This window comes from Vicugna pacos, chromosome 19, assembly GCF_048564905.1.
Source record: "Vicugna pacos chromosome 19, VicPac4, whole genome shotgun sequence".
NCBI lineage: Eukaryota > Metazoa > Chordata > Mammalia > Artiodactyla > Camelidae > Vicugna > Vicugna pacos.
In genome coordinates, this window is record NC_133005.1 from 12,152,116 (window position 1) to 12,170,107 (window position 17,992).

The following is a 17,992-nucleotide window of genomic DNA, read 5'->3' on the forward strand; positions in this document are numbered from 1 at the left end:
GATAAAATAAAATAGATAAAATGGACTTCATCAAATTAAAATCATTTGTTACAAAGGACATCATCAAGAGTGTGAAATGAAAGGGGAAAGGGGTAGCTCAAATGATAGAGTGCGTGCTAAGGAAGAAAAACAAAATGAATAAATCTAATTACCTCCCCTATAAAGAAATTGTTTTAATGTTTAAAAAAATTAAAGTGAAATGACAATCTGCAGAATAGGAGAAAAATCTTGCAAAGCATATATCTAATAAGAGACTAGTATCCAGGATATAAAACAAATGCTTACAACTGAACAATACAAAGAAAATCAACCCAATTTTTTAATTTGCCAAGGATTTAAATAGATACACAATTGGCCAATAAGCATCTGAAAAGATGCTCAGCATCACTAGCGAAATCAAAATCAAAATGAGATCTCATTTTAAACTCACTAGGATGGTTATAATCAAAACATGGACAATAAAAAGTGTCAGTCAGGAGGCAGAGAAATGGATACCCTCAATATGCAGCCGTTGGAAAGGGGCAATGGTGCAGCTTCTTTGGAAGAGCCCGATGTTTCCTCAAAAGGTTAGAGTTATGTGGCTGAGCAATTCCACTCCTACATGTAGAGTTATCCTTCAGTGTCCTCGGGGGGTTGGTTTCAGGAACCCCCCACCCTGGATACCATAATCCAAGGATGATCAAGTCCCTTTGCAATCAGCCATCTGGATCCATGAAGTGGAAACTACAGATATGGTGGGCCAACTGTACAGCCAACAGAATGGAAATGTATTCTCACAAAAAACTTGCACATCAATATTCATAGCAGTATCATTCAGAGTAGCTAAAAGTCACTAAAAATATCCATCCATCAATGAATGGATAAACAAAATTACCAAGAATAGTCCCACAAACTTTTGGTAATTGAATCTTTGACAAAGGAGGTGAGAACAAACAATGGAGTAAAGACAGCCTCTTCAGCAAATGGTGCAGGGAAAACTGCACAGCTGCATGTAAATCAATGAAGTTAGACTACCCCCTCACAACATACAAAAAAATGAATTCAAAATGGCTTAAAGACTTAAAATTGTAGACAAGACACTATAAACCTCTTAGAAGAAGACATAGGCAAAACATCTGACATATATCTCAACAATGTTTTCCAAGAGCAGTCTACTCAAGCAATAGAAATACAAGCAAAAATAGACAAGTGGGTTCTAATTAAACTTACAAGCTTTTGCACAGAAAAGAAAACAAAAATTAAAGCAAAAAGACAACCTATGGAATGGGAGAAAATAGTTGCATTAAATGAAAGTGACAAGGGCTTAATTCCCAGAATATGTAAACAGCTTTTACACTTGATAAAAAAGAAAAACAAACAATTCAATCCAAAAATGGGCAGAAGACCTAAAGAAACATTTCTCCAATGAAGACATACAAATGGCCAATAGGCACATGAAAAAATGCTCAATATCATTATCAGAGAAATGCAAATCAAAACTGCAAACAAGTATCACCTTTCACCAGTCAGAATAGCCATCATTCAGAAGTTCATAGACACTAAATGCTGGAGAGGCTGTGGAGAATTGGGAACACTCCTACACTGTGGTGGGAATGCAGTTTGGTGGAGCCATTGTGGAAAACTGTATAGAGGTTCCTCAAAAGACAAAACCTTGGGGGCCCAGATGACACAGCAATCCCACTCCAGGGCATATATCCATAAGGAACCGTAATTCAAAAAGACACTTTCACCCCAATGTTCACAGCAGCACTATTTACAATATCAAGACATGGAAACAACCTAAATGTCTACTGACAGACGACTGGATAAAGAGGTTGTAGTATATATGTCCAATAGACTACTATTCAGCAATAAAATAATAATAAAATAATGCCATTTGCAGCAATATGAATGGACCAGGAGAATGTCATTCTAAGTGAAATAAGCCAGAAAGAGAAAGAAAAATACCATATGAGATCGCTCACATGTGGAATCTAAAACAAAAAAAAAAAAAAAAAAACAAAGAAACAAAAAGATAAACTTATCTACAGAACAGAAACAGACACAGAGACATAGAAACCAAACTATGGTTACCAGAGGGGAGAGGGTGTGGAAGGAATAAATTGGGAGTTCAAGATTTGCAGATGCTGAGTATGTATACAATAAACAGCAAGTTTATACTGTATAGCACAGGAGAATATATTTAATAACTTATAGTAACTTATGTTTAAAAAGAATATGAAAATGAATGCAGGTATGTTCCTATTTAACTGAAGTTTTGTGCTGTACACAAGAAACTGACGCAACACTATAAACTGACTAGACTTCAATGAAAATATTTTTAGAAATACCAAAAATGAAAAAAAAGGAAAAGGATATTATCAAACAAAAAGAATAAAGTACTGATTCAGGCTACAATATGAATGAACCTTGAAAATGTATGCTAAAATAAGCCCGTCACAAAAGGGCAAATAGTGCCCTTTAAGGTGAACTGTATCTAAGCATTTATTGTACTACTCCTGTAAATTTTCCGGAGTTTTGAAGTCTATCAATATCAAAATAAAATGTATTATTCATTAAAAACTTAAAACGCTTCCTCACAGGAGGGCTTTAATTATTAAATGCAGAAAAGCATGTAAAAATCTTGGAACAACAATTTTCACGTCCACACACAGTCACTGCTGTCACTGCCACTCAGAGTGTGGTGCCAGCGCTGATGAGAGCTGCCTCCACTCGCTCCCCTGCAGACAGGAGTGAGGGCCTGAGCTTTGACAGGCAGGGTTTGCGTGAACCTGGGTCAGCCACAGCCACGTCCCAGATTCTGCGTTACCCAAATTTCTTATACAAACTGCAACATGTAATGTAAACACTCTAGAGGGATGTATCTTACAACACAGGGAATACAGACAATGTTTTACAGTAACTATAAATGGAGCATCTATTGTACACCTGAAACATATATTTTAAATCAGCTATGTCTTTATACAAAATTAAAAAATAATTTAAAAATATTATCCCTTTAATATTCAATTTGGTTTTTAATTAACTACTAAACAGCTTAGAATATATAAAAGCATTTAAGTGTGATGTTTGTTTACATATTTATTTACTTCAGCCTCCTGCTAAAAGAGAAATTAAACAAGTTTTTAAACACAGCTTAACAACCATAACAACAAAAAGGCAAAACTGAGAGTGAAGAGAAAATGGAGATTCAATACTTAAATGAAACCAGGGGGAGGTAAACTCATAAAAATGGATTCCATGAAGTCAGGGCAAGTGTTAAAGGCCGACTAGAAATTCAGCTTTAAGATTCTTGGCAGCTAAAGCAAAAAGAAAAAGATGATGGGGCAGGTGGTAGAGCGTGTGCTTAGTGTGCACAGGGTCCTGGGTTCAAGCCCCAGGGCCTCCACTAACAGATAAATATACCTAATTACCTACCCCCCAAAAGAGCCCCAAAGAAAAGAAAAAGAGAAATTTCTTTCCAAAAAAAATCCTGATATTAAATTTGGATTAAATACTTTAAAAAAAAAAGAAAAATAGAAAAGATGAGTGACACTGTGAACAAAAACCCCAGCTAGGCTAACAAGCTAAGTCACAAATCTAAGTGTGATAAGTGTCAGTTTACTGATCTAAGTTTTGCTGGGCTAACTCGTAAATCTGAAGTTCAGTGTCAGTTTACTGGGCTAACAAGCTAACTCGTAAATCCAAGGTCAACAATTGTCAGTAACATGATCTGTTCCAAATTGATAAGCTTCAGTGTACTGATTCCTTGCTTTTTGTTGTTTGAGCCTTATTGGCTAAAAGCCCCATACTTGTAATTAACCCTATAAAACCTCATGTGCACGTCTTGGATGTGCTCAGGGCTTGGGAACAGAAGCCCCTCTGAGCCCGCTGGCATAATAAATCTCAGTACTCCCACCCTCTGAGTGGTGCTTATTTCTTGGCTGGCCTGTTGTTTCCGTAACAACACAAGTGATAATGCCCGTGAGATAAATCTGCGATGGCTGCTGGCAGGTCCCCATGTCTCATGTGGGAAAATCTGAAACATATTTCTCACCACTCAGAGTCATCCTCAGCCCACCCCACATCTCCCGCTGTTAAATGCAGGAACACACGCAGGGCCCGGCCTTTGCTCTCTCTGTGTCATCACAGTGAGACAGGATGGAAGGGGGCAGAGCAAGCCATTCAAGGAAGACCACAGCAATTAACATCAAAATGGTGAAGAATTCAACCCCCAATAGGTCTTGAGGCTCAGGATGAAGAGATTTAAATTCTAGCAGATCTTGAGCTTCATTATACACCCATTGTAATAGTAACATGGTGAATAACACGGCCCCAGGCACCATGGCAGTCACAAGGCTAGCCACAAAAGGTCAAAGGGTGGAAAATGGCCAACTCCCTGGAATCCCAGCCCCTTGCCCTAAGGCTGGTCCTTCTACTTATTAGCATATGAAACCACGAAGCCCAAGAAAAGGAGCAACACAGAGCCACCTCCCAGGAACCCCTCTCTCGACCTCTTCGGAGAAGCCCCACACTATTTCTGTGGAGTGTGTGCCTACTTTTAATCTGAGCATCAAACCCCCATACTTCGTGACGTTTCTCATGCCTGTCAATGTATCTCTCTGAATAAATCTACCTTTACTCAACACTGGCTTGTTCTTGAATTCTTTACTGCATGAAGCCAAGGAACAAAATCTGGTGGGGCACATCCCAGGGGCTCAACGGAAGCCTGGGACACAGCCCTTCTCATGCCCCACATATTTTTTCTTGTATCAACAGGACTAGGATATGTAGTGAGGTCTGAGGCCCCAGCTAAGGGACAGAAGCAGCCTCCAGGTCTCCAACTGGTGGGCAGCCTCTCCCCCATCAGGGGCCATGGGGTCTGCCTGGTTCTCTGTGTTTTTTTGTTGTGCTGACTCTCCAGTCAGAGAGATTTCTCCTTAGGCCTGGCTCCACAAAACCCTTCTCTCCAAAATACAAGCACATCATGTCACAATCCTCTTGTTCAACCATGAATTTTTCACCCAACTTTTTCCTTCCCCAGTTAAGTACCTAAATGTCCTCCCTGCCATCCCACCACTTCTTTCTTTTTGAGAACTCTGCACTCCCCACACACCATCCTGAACGCAGGTGCCTTGCTGGCTGGGACCGAGATGTTTCAGTCTCAAACATCCTGAGTCCTTTCTCTTTCCACTTTCTAACTTAAAAATGCCTTCCTGTGTCTCCCACCGCTCTGATTCTGAACGTCAAAAAATGCTCAGGTTACATTCACTATGTGAATACCTCCCAGGTTTTGGCTAGGTTTCCTTCCCAAGATCTTCATTAAGGAGCTGCATCAAGAAGTTTAAAGGGGCTATTCTTACATTTGAGTGGAGGAGCCTGCAAGAAATTTAAATGGCTTTGAAGAGACAGTTAACCAGGGACAGAGAGGTCGCAGGACCTAGTCAACAGTGTCATGAGGCAAAATGTTCTTCAAAGGCTCAGAGTGGCTTCTGAACATGGAGTCCTCGGGCAGGAGGTGACAGGCAGTGAGTGGGGTGAGTGACACAGGTTACGGTCCCCCAGCAGGGGAAGAATTGGTTATTTTCTAGTTTTGCAATTTCTTACTAACTTTTTCTCTTATTGTCACATACCATTTCCTACGAATTAAGCATATCAATGTCAGTCATTTGGGCCACTTGGGAGAAGCTACACGATGCCATTCACAAGGCTGGGACATGACAGCCACACCAGTCTAGGTTGAAAGACCAGTGGGGGTATATCCATGGTAATCAAGGGCATGCAGCAAACTCCCCAGATTCAAAGACCTCCTCTCAAAGTTGGCGCCAATAAAACTACCAAGCAAAATGCATGATGATTATGGCCAACATCTGTTTATTAGTTAAGTGCCTGTGACACCTGCCACTTAATAGGGAATGAGTACGATCAACGAGGCCCTGTCTACCTGGCCACACGCGCCCTGCCTTCCTGCCTTGGTGTAGCAGCAGAGCTTGTTTAGCTGAGATGAGCGCCCCCAGAGCAGCCCCGACGGGAAAGCTCCCAGCTCTGCACGGCCAGACGTGTTCCTTTCCTTCTTAGAGCTGATCACAATTTGCTGTCATCTGTTTTTATGTTTATCTCTTTTGTAACTGCCTCTCCTCCGGAGATTTTGCTCAAGCAGCACAGGGCCAGGTGTCTCTTGTGGCCTGCCGGATATTCTGGGCTGGGAAACAGCCGAGCCCACATCTGGCTCTGGTGCTGAACGGAGAGAGCAGAAGGCCCAGGAGCCCATGCTGAACCGAGGCCCCTGCACACAAAATTATGGTCTGACTTTGGGCAAATTACACAGTCTTTTTTACCCTGAGATTCCTCATCTGTCCATAAAAATAACTGCCCATGGCACACAGAATTACAAGTATTAAAGGAAATCACCAAATTCACAAAGTAGCCAAGGGGCTACCAGTGCATCCTAAACAGACACATGCTGCCTTTAAGGCTCTGACACACACCAAGCGTGGTGGTCGAACAAAGTGTACACTGCTAAGTGTCAGTGTGTTAAGTGCTTCATGTGTGCTATAATAATCTTCAGAACTTACAACAAGCCCAGGATGTAACGAATATTATCATGCCCATTTCACAGATTCACCATCAGTTTAAGAGAGGTTACATTCTAGTCCAAGGCGCTATGGTGAGTAAATGGCGATTTCAACCTGAATATGGGCCCAGGCCTGGGCTCCATCTCTGTCCCATTCACCTGACCACTGCCTATGAATTCCACCTGTCCAATACCCAAGTTGAAGCCAGCCAGCTCTTAAATGCAATGTGTGTCACCGTTTGTCAATGTTGGTTCATTACCATAAACAGTTCTCAGAAAGCACTTCAGAAAGGAAAGTTGGACTCACATACCTGCCCACAAAGAAGAGGAATTCTGCCTTGCCTTCTCCTGTAACGTGCAGAAACCCTTCCCATTCACCACCGAATCCTTTTGTATGCTTCCTCCGTGTTCATGTTTACACATGGCTTATTAAAGTAGAAGTTACCTGCAGTAATTCCATCTCGGTTCCATTCCAAGCTTCCAGATTATCCATAATCAGGGTAATATCATAATTTTCTGTGAATGAAAATACTACAAATTGAATGAAAATATTGCAACCATGTCACTAAACAAAGAATGCTGAAAACAAGTCATCAGCAGCTGCCGCCACCCCCCAGTGAAGACAGGCCTGCAGCCATTCACAACGGTGCCCTCTGAGCAGACTCAGAATAAGAAAGGACAGATTACTGGCCCTAGATAGCTAGGTGCTTGTCTAAAGTATATATACAGTCAGCCCAAATGTTGGCTTCCTCCCATATATTGAAAAGCATTAAATTCTTGAACGTGAGATACCTGGCTTTCTTTAGATAACAAGCAATGTTTTATTGTTCTGACTACCTGGTCTTTGTTGTAAAGCTCCTATATAATCCTAGCTTCTCCCATACTCTTGGGAGCAGTCCCTCAGAGTGTTCTGAGAGGCGGTCATCCTGGCTCGAGTCCTCCTGACAAATAAAACATAACTCTTAATATTCAGGCTGCACGTTTATTTCAATCAAGTCCCAGAATAGACACAACTCATCAATTCTGTAATGGGACACACTGGATCAGGAACCAAAAGAGTGTAGTAGTCCCGAAGAACTATGGCTCCCTCTTTCTTCCTGTCATTATACAATCCCACCAGAACTCATTACTTTGCTGTCTGCTCCTCTGGCAACCAAACTCAGAGAAGAGTCAACTCAGCAGAGCGTCCTGCTGGGGAGAACCCCCGCAGCAGCACTGCAGGCTGCCTGCCCTCCCGCACGCTCTGACGACCGCTAGTGTCCTCCGTGGAAACCAGGCCAACAGAGCTGTTCCCTACAGCTACAAAGTCCCAAATATTAAATAAAACCTTTCATTTTATACTATATGTTACATATATACCCATCTCTGAAAACAGCTTTGCCAGAAGCCCAAATCTTCAACATTAATCTGCAAAGGCAAATCAGGTCCCCAAGGGAAAACAAGCCTTAAGACGATGCTAAGACCTCCAAAGTCCTCTCCACGACCATAAACCAAACTGCCTGCAGGTCTGCAGCTGCAGGAGGCTACATGTCTGCTTTTAAAGCAACCCCTTCCTGCCCTCGGGTGCTACAATGCCCTTCTACGCCCTCCCATCTCAGGGTAAGAGCAGCCACTGCAGAACCTTGCAGGGCAGCACTGACAGGACTGGACAAAGAGGATCAGAGCTAAACTAAGCCTTCTGATGACACGAGTTGTCACTCTGTCACTTTACAGATGAAGATATATATAGAGAGAGGTGGGGTGTTATTGTTCAAAGTCACACAGATAAAAAGTGACAAAGTCTATAGCTCTGCTCCTCCCTCTGGTGTGACGCCCCAACTGGGACAACCACAGGGTTCTCTCGTGCCTGCCTGACCAGTTCTTTCCTATCACTCATGACCCACCACAGGGTCTGAAATTAGCCTGCATTTGCAGCATCTTTTCCCTCCAGTTTCTCAGGAACAAGGCTGTTCGGGCCACTTTATGACTTCCAGGTCCCCGAAATCTCCGTGCTCAGGCTGCTCTTGCCTGTGCATCCGGCCCGCTGCTCAGAGGCTCTTCCTCCCCTTCAGGAGGACGTTTCTACTCTTCACAGGGACACCCCCTTAGAGGATCCCTCCTCTCGCCCTCAGCATGGCAGGTGTCCCAGGCCACATTGCGAGATGCCCCAATACGACTGCATCTGCCCAGGTCTGCTAGTCAGACCAGCAGCCTCAGAGCCAGGGATTATGCCCAGGTCACACTGCAAACCTACTGCCCGCCTCACAGCCCCCAGCCAGCAGGTCACCTGGAAGTCACAGCAAGTGCCCCACCCAATCCAGAAGCCTCTTCATTTCCCAGCACCACTGATGACTGGTTTCCAAACTTTGGTCAGTTTCGCACAAAACAACACCTTCTACTGTGAAGCAGGTGGTTTTCGCTTCTGCACCCCATTCTTACTGAAAACGTTAAGGGAAACCAAAAAGCCTCTTCTCAACCCTTTTCTGATGATACCCTCCCACCCACAATATACATATGCTCAAGAGCTTTGGATCCACGTGATTTTGTTTCCCTTACGATAAGTGGCTCAAAACACTGCGGGATTATTTTTCCTTTGAGGGTATTAAGACTCAGTTTCTCGGCTTTAATCTGTTTTTGTCTCTGTCTTCTTTGTTCCTAGCAGTTGCCACCTCTTACTCCCTTCAGCAGCCTCCCTCCCAACTTCTAGTCTAGGAAATCAGCTGTGATGAGGGGCCCGGGGGCATTCACAGAAGATGCAACAAAGGCAAAGAGAGGCTATATAATTTGCCAAAGATATCACCTTCAACCCCCGACAGAGTGTGTCATGTCCCTGTGTTTAACTCTTATTCTAAGCAAGTTAACTTTTTGTAGATTATGTTTATAAAGATGAGAAATCAAAATACATACAAGGACACACATCAACTCTAAGATATTCATTAACTCCACTATTTTGTTTCTATTTATTTTATTTGTATTAAAAAATTAAGAACCCCTGCAATCAATATAGCAAAATGTTACTGGGTTTTAAATACAGAATATAGAGGGGTTAAGTGTGTCATTACTCATCCTTATATGTATGTTCACAAGATAAAATTATTTGAAAGTCTCTCTCCCCTCTCCCTACTCACTACTGGCTCTCACCTGAGCTCCCAGACCACACATCTAACAACCTTTCACTTTACCCACAGCTGAACTCATCAGTTTTCCCCCAGAAATCCCTCTGCAGCTTTCCCTCCTCAGAACACAGCAGGACCATCATTTAACTCATTAATCCACCCAGAAACCTGGGCCTTACTCCATCCTACCTTCAGACAGCTTTAATTCTTTCTTTTTACCATCTAAACACGCCTTCAATCTGTTCGCTTTTACCCACAATCCTACCGCTCAAGTGGAAGCCACCAACACTGCCCACCTGGACTCACAAGTCTCCCAAGTGGCCCCACAGCCACTCTCCCCTACTTGAGACAAATGGGATTGTGTCACTCCCACGCTTTTTGGGCTCTTTTCAGACCCACTGTTCATAGAAGAAACTCCAATTTCTTCACCTGGTGAAGGTGTTTGCCATGAAACTGTCAGCTCATGGAGGGCAGGGCACGCCCTCTCCCCTCAACCCCACTGTCTTGCAGAGCATAAGCTTGGGAGGACCTGCTGAGCTACATCAGCCTGTATCCTAAACCTGGTCTTGAGTTCTTAGCAAACTGCTTCACTTATCCATACATATCCAAGGTAGATAAGAAAGATTTTAGATGTTGAGCTAGACTATTCATTTGGGGATTTTGCACTGGCAACCTGCAAGTATATGTTCTAATGTTTGTGTGTTGTTAAAACCACACACAGATTAAAGGAGTATTTGTGGAATGTCTTCGGAGTAAAAGGGTTCTGTACTTTTACAGATTTTATGTTTTATAACATGAATAACCCGGACAGGGTCACAAATGGAACCGCCTCACAAGTGACAGAAGACAGGTGAGACGCATATAGCAACAGGTCACAAAGATGGTAAGAGCAAAGTTGTTTCTCCAAACCCCAAAATATTCCTCCAAGAACAGAAAACTTAGAATTTTGAAAGTAAAATACTATCATATAAGGAAAGAAAATAAATAATCCTATTCATCAGGGTTTCTAGATCTGACTGCAGAGTTATTAGCAGGCTATACTGAATCCTAGCACAGAAAAATCAGATGACTAGTGGTGAGTAAGTTCCAGGAAAATGGCAGTAATTCCTCCACTTGAAAGAGGACACACACTCACTTGTTCAAGGTGATTGTAAACAACATTCTGTAGAAATTCAGAATATTCAGGCACCGCTTCTAGATGGTGATGACATGGAAGGATGGCTTGGATGCATGCTTCTAACTGAGTCACCGGCATTCTTACACTGCAGGGGGAAACGGAGGCCCTCAGCCAATAGCAGAGATGTTCCTGTCATGTATCCCAGGTCGTGCCTCGGGGACTCAGTGTCCTGTAGCAGTCTGGCCCCAGGCGAGGACCAGCAGCGTGGCCCACCCAAGCAGGAAGGGCACTGTGCTTGAGAAAGCCCACACCAGATGGGAGCAAGAGTGGCTGGTGGGGTTTTGTGAACCTATGAATGCTCATAGAAAAACACCTGCATACATTCAAGTGATACAATTAACGGTAGCATTCTTTTTAACAAAATTTCAAATGTCAGTGGTAATTTTACCATTCCTTTTCTCTTGTCCCCTGCACTCTGAGACAGGCTTAGGCTCTCTCACACTTGCAGCTCTGATGCAATAGTTGTGAAGTTATTTTACTTTACTGCAAGTGTCTTCGCTCCACGTGTCACTGTGACTGTCGTCTCTTAACACAGTCAGATATCTTCCTGGATCTCTCCATGTGTTCCTTGCTCCTGCTTCTCAGATCCTGAGATAAAGAACAGGTGAAGGCACATGACTGGAAAAGTCAATGTGGACTTGAGCAAAGTCCTCAGTGACCCCCTAGGTGAGTGTTGACCACCCCTTAGCTTCGATTCTCAAAGTTCTGGCCAGGGTGACATCCAGACAGGAGGGAGTCCTGGGCCCAATTAAAAGCTGTGTGGCTTGGGTGCGGGGAAAGTTGCAGGAGCTGGTTCCGTAGCCGGGACCCTCCACACCTCTGCTCCTCTCTCTCCCGAGGCCCCGCTGCCAAGCCCCCAGGTTCCCTGATCTTCTGTCCTTCTCTTCTACTCTACTTCAAGCCCTTTTCCTCTTCCTTTATTCCCTGATTATCTGCAGCTGGAGTGATTTTTCCATCACAAAATCTGAAAAAATTTCCTGCAGCTGAAAAAGAGGTCTCCAGAGGTCAATGCCCATATGGTGGTTCCTGAAGAGAGCCCCTGGTTAGGGGGACCCTCACCAACTCTCACGGGACATCAGGTATGTTGCAGGGTCGACCACCCCCAACAAGAGTTTGCTGTGACCCCAAGGCACGCACAGCATCCCTGCTCACTAAAGTGTAGTTGTAATCCATTATTAAGAAGCAAAAATAAAAAAAATTTCTAATGTTTCTTACTAAAATTATTTATGAGTTAGAAAAAGAAATTGTAATAGAAAAGAACAAATTTGACTCCATGTTAGATGTGTTCGTTTGGCTTTAAACCTGTACCTTGTTTTCTAGGCTCCGACTTGCTATCTCTGCACCTTTTGTAAAAAATGCTGCCTTTAGCCTGAAATATCCAGGACAGCCTATTCTCCGGGCTCTGATCTTTAAGGATATTAGCTCTTCTACACTTATGTACAGATGGTAAGTTGCAAAATAGATAATAACCTTTCTTTTATTTGGAGGTTTTACGGGGGCACCTTAATTTGACCCAGATGGACAGCTGCAGGAACAAAGGATTCCAAGGACAAACAATTCGTACAGCGAGAAGTTTGCAACAACCAAACACATCCCCGCCGCTTTTTAGTAGAAAAGGAGACTGAATTCTGCTTTGGGGAAGAGAGTTCTACTGGATATCAATATGCCATTTTCTGGGTCTGCCAGATTTTCAAATAAAGTCACTATTCCTTACTCCAACATCTCATCTCCCCATTTATTGTCCTGTCCTGCAGCAAGCAGAACGAGTTTGGACTTGGTAACAAAATGACTGCATTAGAGGTAGTATGTCTCCACTGTTTCCTCATTTCCAGTATGTCACAACCTATCAATTTTATATGCTGTTTAACAACACGACAAAAAACCTATTATACGGAATTGATTCCACAGAAATAAAATTATTTCTACTCCCTCAAAACTTTTTTCTGTTCTATTTTATTTTGTTTTGCTTATTGAAAAGAAAATAAAAGTCAAATCATTTTATTTCACGTATTTTTTATAGCTACATAATGTAAATACTACAAAAATATTTAAATTGAAATAAAAATTGTTCATATATTTGTATAAAGATATATAAACAATCAATGCAGATTAGGAAAGGAGTAGATATTTACTAAAAATCCACTGCACATCCAGTGTTTTACAAGCATATCCTGGAATATAAGCTCTATTATCCAGGGGTCCCCCACCCCCATTCTCACTGCCAATTCCCTTAGTAATCAACTACCAAGGCACCAGCATAGAACCATGGGATCATTATTTTAGGTATAAATGAAGGAATTAGCTCATTCAATTCTAAAACAGAAACCTTAAAATAAATACTGAACTTATTTACAGATAAACAAATTTGGACACAAAAAAGTACAGTTTCTCCCCCAAGACACAAAGATAATAACTGGTAAAGGCAAGATTTGAACTAATCTGCCTGATTATAAAGCTAAGGTGGAAATCCCCTTCGACTGTGTAGGTCCAGCAGCACAGCCCATCACCCTATCTTTGTTCAGATCTGGCTTTAGACAGCCTGAGACAGCACCCCATTCCTATGGAACTCGAGGGGAAATGATAACAATAAGGATTTTATATTCAGTAGTTTCTTAGGTCTCAATTATATAAAGTGTCAGCAGGTCAGCAGAAAACTCTGGGAAATATGAGTGGGTCCAGAGCTTTTCGCTGATAAGAAACTCAATCTATCAGGACAGAGTGACCTTCCCATGAGTGGCCTCATGAACATAAACTAAAGGCAGCTGAAATGAAAACTAGCAAGAACATGGAAGTGAAGCAGGAAGGATCCCTACTATCCCCTGCCCAGTTGCCTCTTCACCCGCGTGGACAAGATGGCAGAAGACCCAGGTTCTTGTCCAAGTTACAACATCATGGATTCTCACCCATAAAATGTTGCGACTCTATGCTGTCTTAAGTCCTTTACAACTAAAATATGATGACACCAATATCTCAGCGGAATATCTATGTCTCCACTTTCTCTCTTCTATTAGGAGACTATATCTATGGCCACAAACAGAAATTCAATTAAAAACACCATGCACAAAGCCTGGTGAAAGTCTGTGTAAGAGACATTGTTCTCACTCTCTGTGAATGAAAACTCAGAAAAAGTGGGCCTTCTCCCTCTGCAAGTGGGAGGTAGACTGATTTTGTGTGTGTGTGTGTTTGCATGCACATATGTGTGTGTAAATCAAATAAAATATATTCTGTGATGTGCACAGTTTTTTTTATGATACTATCATTTCATGAGGATGAGCCAACCTTTAAAGTAATTTGAATCTACTTTTCTGAGAGGCTCTTTTGGTGGAGGATGGGAAAGGGGAAAGGAAAGGAGGAAAGAAGTAAATGAAGCAAAGCTGTAAGAATACTGCTAGGGAAAGGCAAGACATTAATTTTGTTCCTACTTGCATCACACACAAATTAGGGACTGGCTTTCCCCCATGTCTTGTCAAGCACTGAGCTGCAGAAGAACAGGAGACTGCCCATTTCTCACTGAGCTTGTGACTGTACGTGGCATCTTATAGACACAAATTATTTAACCTGATCAAACACTCTAGCAGCAGGCTGTAATTCTCCAAATTTGAGAGACAAGAAAACAGGAAGTGAAAGACGGTATATAGCTTGACAAAAGTCAGAGGACAAGTAAACTAAAGAGGATGAATTCAAACTCAGATCTGAATGCAGAGTCTGAACTTCCCACTCCGAGGGCTGGAAAATCCTTAACACACAGGGTCCCCAGCTCCTCTGCATTGTTCCTGGCACCAAGCATTTCCCATGGCGATGGTCTCCAGTTCTCAGACACAGTGCTCTGTGCAGCCAATAACCTCCATTCGACCTTGATCATCTACCTGCAATGCCTACCAGGCTTCACCATACAGGCAGGAAAGCTGGATTTCAAGTGCATACAAAGCCACCCTGGTTTAAGCTGGACTGTTTATCAGCTTTTCCAGCATAAAGGCAGCCATGAAAGTGCTCACAGTTTGTACATGAGCCACACTACCTCTCTCCATCTGTCTCCCCACCTATACTACTTAGCTATGACCATTTTGAGAATCTTGGAAACAAATTTTTAAAAACAGAAAAGAAAGGATTCTGTAACAAGTACTTAATACTTACAATTTTAAATGAGAAGTTACAAAGTGAGTATTTACAAACCGAATCTGCCTTCCTAGGTGTCAGTTTTAACAGTTAAAAAATATAATAGCAAAAATTTCTCACTTAAAAAATTAACAAAAACATCAACAAAAATCTGGAATAAACTCAAAAACAATGCCCATGTTGTATATGGAGGAAGTACAGGACTGTACTGAGGGGTAAAGTAAGAAGTGTGAAAGTAGAGACATCAACATATTGTATCGAGGAAAGCAGTTTTAAAGATGTACGTTCTCCTAAAGATAATTCAAAATTACTAAAAAATCCCATGACAACACTTATCCGTTTTTTTTTAACTTGAAAAAATTATATTAGAATTCTTCAGGAATAATAAGGTCATAATACAAGCCAAGAAATTTAGGGATCGAAAAAAGAATCAAAAAATTCGCACTGTAATATATTAAATAAATTTTTACAATATGTAAGATATAGTGCTAGAGTAAGAAAGTAAGATTGACAGAAATAAATCATGAGCTCAAAAAGAGACTCTAGTGTACATAAGTATTTTTTACAGGTGGGATTTCAAATTAAAAAGCAAAGTATGAATTTAATAATTGTCTTGTTACAATCAGAGAATACCTGGAAAAACAAATTCTATTCCATTCAAAATGACCGCAAGAAAAATTACAGAAAGTGATGTAAATATTAGAAAGTACTAATAAGAGCAAATACAACTCTTTGCTCATATCAATTCAGCTTCTCCTCACTGTAACAAGTACTATTATCATCTCCATCTTAGAGATTAAAAAAACCTACAGAAGAAATTTATACCATTATAAGAAAGCATTTCTAAGAATAAAACCCAAAAAGAAGACATTTACTATCTTAAGATTATTTTGGGCCACAACAATAATGAACCTACTGAACAAAATGAAAGGCAAGAAATGACAAGTAAAAGCTCTCTGATACATGTTGATGAAGACAAGGGGTTAATGTTCATAATATACATTGAGCTGTCACAAAGCAGCAAGAAGCTCCCCCACTTAAATGTTTGCAAAGGACAAAAGAGATCATTCACTTTTTAAAAGTCAGATGGCTAATGAGTGAAAAATGCTCAAAATCTCACTGGTCATCAAGTGCAAACTAAAATAATGAAAATCATTTTTCTTGTCATATTGGCAAATATGTTTAAAAGATATTATAGCTAGTGTCCATCTTTGAGACAACAAACTGTGAGCGATCTTTTGGAGGATGACATGTCAATGGATATGTAAGCTCTGAAAAACGTGTGTGCACACAGGCTGAACTCCACTTTTAGGAATCGTTACATTTAGAAAAAATCAGTTCAAAAAGATGTACTCATCAGAACATTTACACAGCACTGTTTACAATGGTGGGAAGAAAAGCTGAAGTGAAATCATATCCAGCGATAGAGAATTGGTTACATAAGTTATTCTACATCTTTTCATTCCCCACAGGAGAAGGAATTTCAAGATTCACTTGAAAGCATCCTGTGATGTATGAAGTTGTCACATCCAAGGACTAAATTTCCAGAAACATTAGCTAAAGGAATACTCATACAAGATCACAGGAATGTTTGTACAAGAAGGATGCCAGTCAAACACCCTTTCTGACAGTGGAAAATGGAGAAAACTTAAGTGTTCACCATCAAGTCAATGATGCGGTAAATCACGGAGAGCTGTGGGCACTAAAGTTGCAGCGTTTCGGCATGGTCCAAGGCCTTGTCCACAGTACTCTCCCACGAAAGGTGTCGTTACACAAGAGACCAAACCTGCACATCAGGAGACCCCTTTACTCTATCTGAAAGGACCGGGTGAGTCTAGAGGGGGAGGACGTCTATGATATATAAGTTAGTGAATAAACCAAGCTACAGAAAACATATAGTATGGCCTTATTTTTCAATAAAGCATATATACACACACATATACATAGATTTCTCATATACGTGTATGTATGTGTGTATATATATATGACAAAGGCATAAAGGTCATGAAATATATACTCCACATTGTCAGCAGCTTTTACTCTCAGGAAAAAAGGGGAAGGGAAGTGGGGACTTTCGGTACCACCACAGTTCTCTTTTCAGAATTTCAATTAAGTATACTTGGAATTTAAAAGTTTACTTAAGTACAAAGTAAAATGGACGATGCCTCCACAAAACAGAATACTATACTGGTCATTAAAAATCATGTCAGGGAAGATAGAATATTGTAGAAAAATGTGTAATAAGCCGAATGGAAAATGGAGGTCTCCACACAGTAAACAGGCACACAGTGCTCGCTGGTTTTTATGACAGAGCTGATACACACTGATGAAAAGAACAGAAAATAGATGTTAAAGTGTTAATTATTATCTCTGAGTACTGGGACCAGGATAGACCCTTTTGACTCTTTTTTCAGACTTTTATATTAAATACACATTATTTTTCATCTGAAAAATGCATTTTTAGATGTCTAGTACCACACATTGGAAAAAATACATGAGTAGTTACAGAAACAAATAACTAGGAGACACCGCAGCACCATCACACAGTGTAGAAAGGGCGATCCTGAATAACACCACGCAGTTACATAAGGACCCACAAAGTGAGAGCACCCGCTGTAACAGGCCGCGGCTCCCTTCTATTTGTCAGTTGTGTCTTCAGGGCTGAGGCATTTCTGAGCACGGCCAGTGTCAGTGCTGGTGTCTGGATGGATGCCACTGGAGGTGAGGGCACCTGCAAGCCGAGAGGAAGAACAGAAATAATCCTCTGCTTTTTCTGTCTTGTTTCTTTGTTACTTTTAAAGAGAGGCGTAAATAAGATAAACTGAATCTTCCTTACTGAAATTTCAGTAATGAAGCCATTTTTAAAGTGTTCACAACTTATATTCTGCCTATAACTGTCTTTTCAAAAAAGCCTCATATTTATTAAATGTTAATTAACTCAGTTAATTAACTACCTGTTGAAACCTTTTAAAAAACATGAAATGCACTACGTGAAAGCACCACACATGCAGTGACTAGCTCAGCTGTCTTTACGGCAGTGCAGTCAGCCCC

The 17,992-nt window shown here is 41.3% G+C and overlaps 1 protein-coding gene across 1 annotated transcript in view; it reads right to left on the bottom strand.

Annotated features, from left to right (window-relative positions):
- LOC140687381 (uncharacterized) overlaps positions 1 to 17,992 on the bottom strand; it is a 49,139-nt gene that overhangs the window by 6,678 nt on the left and 24,469 nt on the right. The window contains exons 2-4 of the mRNA XM_072943814.1: positions 11,214 to 11,413; positions 10,784 to 10,910; positions 6,999 to 7,069 (exon numbers count right to left, since the gene is read on the bottom strand). Coding sequence (XP_072799915.1) covers positions 6,999 to 7,046 — 48 coding nt within the window. The 5' untranslated portion in view covers positions 7,047 to 7,069; positions 10,784 to 10,910; positions 11,214 to 11,413. The remainder of the gene's footprint in view (positions 1 to 6,998; positions 7,070 to 10,783; positions 10,911 to 11,213; positions 11,414 to 17,992) is intronic.